The sequence below is a fragment of the Anopheles gambiae genome, chromosome 2 (assembly GCF_943734735.2).
Source record: "Anopheles gambiae chromosome 2, idAnoGambNW_F1_1, whole genome shotgun sequence".
NCBI lineage: Eukaryota > Metazoa > Arthropoda > Insecta > Diptera > Culicidae > Anopheles > Anopheles gambiae.
Genome location: NC_064601.1, coordinates 117,242,234 through 117,250,418, shown reverse-complemented (window position 1 = coordinate 117,250,418; position 8,185 = coordinate 117,242,234). Strand labels below are relative to the sequence as shown.

The 8,185-nt window shown below is 48.2% G+C and overlaps 3 protein-coding genes across 3 annotated transcripts; 1 reads left to right on the top strand and 2 right to left on the bottom strand.

Moving 5' to 3' along the window:
• Positions 1-85: 85 nt before the first annotated feature.
• On the top strand, positions 86-1,017 carry LOC133391489 (uncharacterized). Its single transcript, XM_061646116.1, has 2 exons — positions 86-369; positions 442-1,017. Exons 1-2 carry the CDS (start codon positions 249-251, stop codon positions 921-923), a joined length of 603 nt encoding a protein of 200 aa, XP_061502100.1. The 5' UTR covers positions 86-248; the 3' UTR covers positions 924-1,017.
• On the bottom strand, positions 1,011-2,430 carry LOC1269595 (leucine-rich repeat-containing protein 59). Its single transcript, XM_308238.5, has 3 exons — positions 2,086-2,430; positions 1,911-1,970; positions 1,011-1,832 (listed from the first exon to the last, which is right to left on the bottom strand). The coding sequence occupies exons 1-3, from the start codon at positions 2,200-2,202 to the stop codon at positions 1,095-1,097; spliced, it is 915 nt and encodes a 304-aa protein (XP_308238.5). The 5' UTR covers positions 2,203-2,430; the 3' UTR covers positions 1,011-1,094.
• Positions 2,431-2,564: 134 nt separating this feature from the next.
• On the bottom strand, positions 2,565-8,110 carry LOC1269596 (adenylyl cyclase X E). The gene is made up of 11 exons (XM_061647589.1): positions 7,426-8,110; positions 7,216-7,356; positions 6,027-6,551; positions 5,838-5,962; positions 5,742-5,777; positions 5,246-5,677; positions 5,026-5,179; positions 4,765-4,958; positions 4,020-4,683; positions 3,673-3,941; positions 2,565-3,580 (listed from the first exon to the last, which is right to left on the bottom strand). The coding sequence occupies exons 1-11, from the start codon at positions 7,570-7,572 to the stop codon at positions 2,620-2,622; spliced, it is 3,648 nt and encodes a 1,215-aa protein (XP_061503573.1). The 5' UTR covers positions 7,573-8,110; the 3' UTR covers positions 2,565-2,619.
• Positions 8,111-8,185: the final 75 nt, after the last annotated feature.

The window sequence follows — 8,185 nt, the reverse complement described above, 5'->3', positions numbered from 1 at the left end:
AAAGACAAAACAACTGACTTAACTGAATTTGAAATGTTTTTCGAATATGCATCTGCTTCAATCCAGCCCTGCAACACGTTCTGTCAATCTGTCCAAGCAAGCCGGGTTTTTGCCATTTTATTCCACAAACTCAAATCAAAGCAACAGCACGCATACTGCATAGTTGCCAAGATATTTTACTAAATTTTACTAAATTACCAGTTGAGTACTTAGTAAATGGCCAACTGAGTGTTGATATTTTAAGAAAAATGACCAAATTTATCGATGTCATTCGAAAATACAAGTGTTTGTATGCGGTAAACGATCCTGCCACTCCAGAAGAAGTGCAAAAATGCTGGAAGCTAGCCGCGAGGGAGCTGAAGTACAGTGGTAAGTCCATTTAATTTTACGTATCTAAACTCGCTTTGTCACCTTCTTCCCAAATCAATTGTTCATGCACAGTGGAGCGCTGCCAACAGATGTTTGAGGCAAGAATTGCGGAATACAAAAAACATTTAGAAGGAAAAAAGACCAACCTGCCAATGGAGCAGCTAAACGAGATGGAATTTATGCGTGAAGAGTTGAAAGACGGTCTGGAAGAGGATGACTCCGTGGTGTTTCTTAAGATGGAGTCGCACTCCACGGGTCACTGTGATCCGCAACAGCCAGCACAAAGCATCATGGCACCAGGACCATCTCGCACAAGACGGAACGCCGTGGACGAGTCCTCCAAGGCTGAAATTTTGCAAAACATCCAGCAAGAGGCGTCAGTGCCATATCAATGCCAGCTACCAGCGACTGGCATCCTGCCTGAATCTGAAAAGTTTTTCTTACGCTACGTTCGTACGGTGCTGCGAAAACTTCCACTACAGACGCGTTGTGATGTACAAGGGTATATTCACCAGTACCTTATGCAGATCGAAGCGAAAAACTTGCTACAGTAAAAGTAGCATTAATGATTTAGGTTTTTAAGGGTTAAGCGTATTACCGGCACTAATCGGTATTTTAATTGTAAAGCAAAAACATGTCACTTCTTAATCGCTTAACGTTTTATTATTATAGTTTATATATGCACAATATTGATGTAACATCATCATCGTGAGGCGCGGGTGCAGTTATTTGATGTACTCTTCGAGGATGGTTTCACGCGCTTCGCGTACGGTGCCTTCGCGGGCCATGTGCAGCACATCGTTGTACCTCGTGTAGAGCAGATACGTTGCGACCAAAAGCAACAACATCAGCATCCACAGCATAGAAGAATGCCAACATCCTGACGAAGCTGTATGTTTTATTGCTCCCGGTTTGGTTTTTGCTTTCGCCTTGCTATTGCTCCCCTTCGCTTTGGGATCATCGCAGTTTATGACTTCGCCTTGGCCCCCAGCAGCAGCAGTCGTCTTTCTTTTGCGCTTCGCTTTGTCTGACTTTTGCTCGTCAACAGGTTTTTCTTCTTCTTCGGCAGCTTCTTCCTCTCTCTCGCGCTTCTGACGCTCTTGCTCCTGCTGCAAGCGTTGCTGTTCGACTCGCACCTTGCGCTCCTTGGTGCGATCGTCTAGCACGCGTCGTTCGACTTGCTTCATAAAATCGACCGCACGGGTCGCTGCCACCAGACAATCGTTCGTATCGCTGCATGTGCCGATGATCTTCTTGAACGCGGGATTGAGCGGGTTCTCCTTCAGGTCGAGATACTTCAAATTCTTGAGGCGTCCGAACGTTAGCGGTAGCCGCGTGAGCTGGTTCTTGTACAAATCCAACCGGCGTAGGTTAGTGAGCAGACCAAAATCATCGCAAATCGTCGTAATGCGATTCTTCGAGAGGTCTATCTGGGTCAGTTGCGTGAGGTCGGTAAAATTGCTCTAAAACAGCCGGAAGCGAGCCGTAAGTGAGGTGGAGGATGAAGGGGTCGAAATTTGGGATTGGCCTACTATGCTTACCTCAATGATGGAGATACGATTGTTGGAAAGATCCAAAATAGTGGCGCGTCGGAGCGTTTTCTACGACACATTACACAAATTGTCCAAACATCATATGGAACAGGCGTGAAGAAAGCAAGATTAATTGATATGGATATTTAGACATTTAAAACCTCCGTTTTGCTTCAATACTCACAATCTCCTGCACGGGAACTTTGGAAATGTTCATAAGACTCAGATCCAACACATTATCCGTAAGCCGGTCGCGAACGTTAATTTTTTCGTCATTTTCATCCTGCTGCTTCATTGCCATTGCTCTCTTGCTGGACACCTTTTACAGGAAGTTTCCGTCCGCTGGGAAGCTCGATGGCTCTTATCACTTTCCTGTTCTTTAGGTATCAAGCAATGCTTAAAACAATGGGCTATAGTTAACTGAACTTTTGGTATTTAAACTGATACGGTAAAGGAATGTTTTTAAAAATGTTTGCGATATGTTTTACAAAACGGCGAACGATAACAATTTCCGATCAGCTTGGTTTGACAGCTGAGACGCTTTGTTGGCATTTTCGCCGAAAAAAATACGTTCGTTTATACTCGATGGTTGACGGGCGGAATGGAACAAATTCAAATATTTCTTCCGTTACATTTCCACTTCTCTTCAATTCAAACACTGGCTTTTGTTTTTAAATCAGTACCTATTTATTTCGATAAATACATTTTTATACTAAAGCTAAAGCTTGGTCGTGATATGCTCGGTGGGTACGTGCCCATTGCCAGCCTTATCGCACGAAGCCTTTTTGAGGAACTTTAAATCGCTGCCTATCTTTAAAAAGTATGTCGGGATTTTCCCACGTCCCTTGACGAAAATCTCACCCCGATAGTCGCACTGGTACCCGTAGCTCTGCAGCACCTCGGCACTTTCCTTCGTCACCTGTATGCGCCCGGGGCGTCCGGTGGAATCCATCCGCGAGGCCATGTTGACCGCATTGCCCCAGATGTCGTACAGCGGCTTGCTGGAGCCTACCACGCCCGCCATCACCTTCCCGTGCGATATGCCGACCCGCAGCAATCCTGGGCTGGTTTGTTTGAAGTTTTCATTGCTAAAGTCGCGCAACACGCGCATCAGCTCGAGCGCAAACTCGGCCATAACGATCGTGACGTTGTTGCTATGGCGACTGTTGCTCGAATTGCTGCGCGTGCTGGTGCTCGCTTTGTGCGCCACCTCCAGCGAGGTGCGCGGATTAAGGCTACGGCGACCGTTGGTCATGAGCGAGGTACGCGTCATACCGGACACCGAGCGGTAGCCGCTGAGCGAGGACGATGAATCGCACCGGCCCGGATCCAGTCCGCAGGCCGCCATGTACGTCCAGCCGGCCACTTTAATCTTCTCCACCTTCAGATACCCGTCAAAGTACTGCAACCGCTCGTCGAAGTCGCAGATGATTTCGTTCAACACCTTCAGCACGCTCTTCTCGTTCTCGACCGAAATGTCCGTGTTGACCTCCATGTTGGTGATGGTGGCGAACATAACGGCCACGTTTTCGTACTCCTCGTTGTAGAACTCGTTTTTCAGCTGCCGATTGATGTAGATTTCGGCCACATGCGTCGGCAGTATGTTCTCGACGAGGATCTTGTTCGTTTGTTTCGTTACTTCGGCTTCCTCCTTTTGCTTCAGGAGCTGTTGCTTCCAGCTAGAAAAGGGAAGGTACAGAAAGAAAGAGATCGTGTTTAGCTTGAAGTACCGTTTTTGATCGAGCACCTTCTTGTTGGCACCAATACTCACTTATAATCTGTCCGCGCAATGTATTCGGACTGTCGATCAATCCAATGAAATATGATCACAATGAAGAGGATCAGCATAAGATGAGAGACCTTTGGGTCGAGACCAGGGTTCATGCTTGCACTGCTATCAAAGTAATAGTACAGATCGTCAAAAATTGCCCAGCAATAGAAGAAGAAGATCAGCAGTCCCACGGCTGCCTTCAGCAGGAAGTGTATCCGGAGAAACAAGAAAGCCATCCCGATCGCCAGTGTAAGACACTGGGTGACTGACTGGAGGGAAGAAAGGAAACAATACTCGTATTACAGCAGATTAGTCGATCATATTGCACAAGCCTTGGTCTCACTTACCCATGGATTTGTACAAAAGTTTTTGGCCATAGGATCGGGCGATGTTTGGTTTTCTTGAAACAAGCTCGTTAGATTGTCACTCACGGGTACGCTGGTGGTAGACGTTTGCTCCAACAGATCGTAATTACACTCGATCAGATACATCAACGAACACACCACTAGTAACGCGATCGTAATCAGATAGATCACCGTCCGTATCACAAAGTTGCTCATGATGTCGTTGGAAAAGTCGTAAAATATTCGCATTACCCTCGACTGAGGTTTCCGCACACGCAGCAGATCGTCGATCGAGTAGGGTGTGTATACATCCCACACCTTCTTGAACCAGGTGATCGGGATGAAGGCGAGCAGCAGTGCGCCGGACAAGCCGTTCAGTAGCCAGAAGTAGATGCCCGACGCATCGTTCAGGATCTGTATGAGCAGGATGCACACGAACACGATGAAGCTCATCAGCACGCTGTACTTGAGCATGAGATCCGGTTCCTGCAGGTACGACAGCTCCCAGCGCTTGTTCTCGAAGCACATGAAGAACGGTGACATGTTGTCGAGCCGGTTCGTGTCTTCCTCGCTGCACCGAGGCCCATTTTCGACCGTTCTTGCCGGGGCGGAGGTGTGCGAAGGCTCCTGCATGTACGTTTTGTACGACGAGAACAGTTTGTTGAACCTGTTGAGGGCGATCGAGAGAGAGAGAGAGAGAGGATTAAAAAATGGAGCCCATTTCCCAATGGGTTCTAACAACACTTACTGAAACCTTCCAATGGGCATTCGCTCCAGCTCATACGCCATTTCCACATTCGTTAGCTTCATGATCTCGCGGAACTGTTCCATTGAGTTTTGCATAAAGTTCCTCGTGACTAGACTGCGCTCTTTTTTGATCGTTTTCCGCTTCACTCCACTCGACATTCGACTGCTGGGGCCGGGTTCTTGGACGGTAAAAAACTATCAACGTTATGAGTAGTAGCAAATGGTCTTGAGCCTGTGCAAAAGGGGGCTTCCGCACACCTACCGAACCATCGTCGTAACCTGGCTGTGGGACGATCAAGAACGTCTGTATGTTGTGCTTCACGAGGATGGGATCGTCCTTGGCCTGTGGTGTCCCTTCCTCGAAGATGTACTCCCCATCGAGCAGCTCCAAAGTCTGCATCGTCACGTGCACTTTACTACACACGACCAAAAACAAATGAGTTCTGTAATACTAGGGGCAACTTAAAGCCGGCTTTACCTACCCAGCCTCTCCGGTTGACTCCATCTTGTTGGCAATGATAACGTCCTTCGACCAGATATCGTACTGCCACTTGCACGCCCCAATCACCCCGGATATGATGCTGCCACTGTGGATCCCTATCCGCATGTCGATGTTCAGATCGCGCGACATTCGCACATCCCTTATATCCTTGATCATGCGCAACCCCAAATTGACGCAGCTTTTGGCGTGATACTTATTGCGCACCGGTACGCCCGACACGCAGTAGTAGCAATCGCCCAGGAACTTTATCCGCAGCACGTTGAACTCTTTGGACGCTTCGTCGAACTTGACAAACAGCTCGTGCAGCACGTCCACCAGCGTACGCACCGGCAGCTGCGTAGTCATGTGCGTGTAGTTGACCACGTCCGCGTACAGTATCGTAACGTTGGTGTGCTTCTGCACGTACAGTTTGCTGCAAGGGAAGGGCTTAAATGAAGGATCCAATTCAATTCATTCCATGCAAATTTCGCACTTACTTAATCGATCTCCATTGAGTGCCTGTACGAAAGAAGCTAAAATAAGAGACTTTATTAGAATGAAGAGGTTTAAGCTCACAGCGCGGCACCACCTACTTCTGCGTATTGATCGTTTGATTTGCATTGTGCTGATCGTTGCGCATCTTTTCAATCATTGCTCGTATGTCCTTCTCCATCAGTTCGGCCGTATGCTCTGGCAGAATACTAAGCAGTAGTTCTTTCTGCAATTAAAAAGCACATTGTTCAGGTATCAAAGTTCCTCTTCCCTACATTTCGAGTTCCTACCTCTTGATTACGTGCAAACTTTAATAGCAAATTTCCCTCCACAAGCTCCCGACGATCGAGAAACGTGCGTCTAATTGCCACCTCGTTGATCAGCCGAAAGTACAACCCGAACAGATTCAAACAGATGAAGTAAATCAGCTCAGTGATCACCTTGAGCGCTGTGTTCTCCTCCAACCGGTAGGTGATCAGTGTCATTACGATCAGATAGCACAGGGACGTGGCACTGCCCAGTATGATGCCGTGAATGTTTTCCGTGAGCGGAAGAAATATGTAGATCGCCAGTATGGTATGGCTGGCGTACGAGGGTCGTAGCGGTGGATTGATAAACGTTACCACCGCGTGGTACAGTGGGATCGTCAGATCGGTGATGATCATTGTGATGACGGCAATGCTGGAGGAAACGTACGGTACCCATGGGTAGGCCTTCACCAGACCCTCCTTGAAGGCGGCAAACAGCGATATCCATACGATCAGTATACCGAACAGGTAGCAGATGAGATCGGGATGAATCGCTGCCGTTGGATGCTTGCAAAGAGGAGAGGAGCGATGGAAAGAGAAAACGCATTTCTAATTGATAGGCAAAGACGCTTCACCTGGACGCTGAGGGCCAATGGTGAGGACCAATATAAACAGCATGATTCAGTAAATTGAACGATGGTGGCGTGAATGGCGGTAGCGCTTCGGTCTTTATCGCGATACGATTCCGACATCAACATCAACATCATCAGCAGCAACAACAACCCCGCGTGCGCTGAGCGATATCAGGGGGCGCTTCCGAAGTAGAAGCGACACAACAATGCACCGTGTGGTGTGGTCGGTCGGTTGGTTGGTGCGTTATCACCATCAATTAAAATTATTGTCATCTTCGCATAAACGGTCTAGATAAATCAGTCTGTGTGGGACGGTGGGGGAGGGAGCTTAGCTTGCGAAGCGAGAGATCCTTGACCACATACGGCACACAAGGCGTCAGTGTGCACACAGAGACCTACATACCGAGGTATTGGGGGCGAATAATTGATGGGAGATGAATTGATTCCACCTGACAGTAGTCTCTTGTTGATCATCGCTAATGCTCGGTCAAGGCAGCTGGCACATCACCTGGGATTTGGGGATGAATGACAGGGCGCCATCGACTCCGAATTGGGGGTTGTTTGTCTCTCTACCTGTCTCTCTATGTCTGTGTACTTACCGGTTTTCCGGTCACGATGACGATCACATGCGAAATGCTGACGAACGTTTGAAGCACTACAAAGATGGACAGATAGCTACGCTGCACTCGCTCCATATACTTAAGATAAAACGTCTCCAGCCCTAGATTAACACATTCGCGCTGTAAAACCGTTGCAAACAAAAGGGACCGATGAGAGAACGTTGAACGCCACCGGAGCTCAGCCCTTACCCTAAGAAATCCTAGTTCCCACTTCTTGAGTGCAATGTAGTCACCCTCGGTATCGTGCGACTGGTCGGCGTTACTATCCGGCCGACAGATGTCACACTCGTCCGCGGTGTAAACGTTCGCTTCGGGATTCACTACTTCACCCAACATCTTCACCAAAAGGCACACGACGTCCGTCCACTCAATCTGCTGCTGCTTGTCATCAAACAAGTATCGGTGGCCGGTACTACTACTACACACGTTCCAGGATTTCACTTGTTGATCTTCCCTATTATTACATCTCTTCAACGGCGTTTGCGCGCACTACAATCGCCAACGCGAACAACGCTGTTCAAATATTTAAACCTTCGGTGCACGGTGCCCTTTTCCTTCGATCCATTTGGGGAGAACTGTATGTGTATTTTCGTGCCAAAATTCGACCAGTTGGACGCTCGGCCCGGCACCGTAAGAAAGTGCAAGCGCGTTCGACGCTTTCGAGCGACAATCGGAAACTAATCAATAACCGGACGACGATAAGGTTGTGTGCTCCAACCACAACCGATCTGGCCGATGCTACGAGGGGAACAAAAGATAGGCAGAGGCAGAGGGTTTGGGGACGGAATTGAAAATTGCCACTTAAAAAGTAATGTACAAGACGACGCTTACTGATAACGGCCACACACACATATGGCGGGGGCTTGAAGGTGGCGAGTTTGAAGTCCTCCTGCCTGAGTCTATACACGTACCACTCTATCCCACCTGTGTGCCCGATGCATGGTGGCTT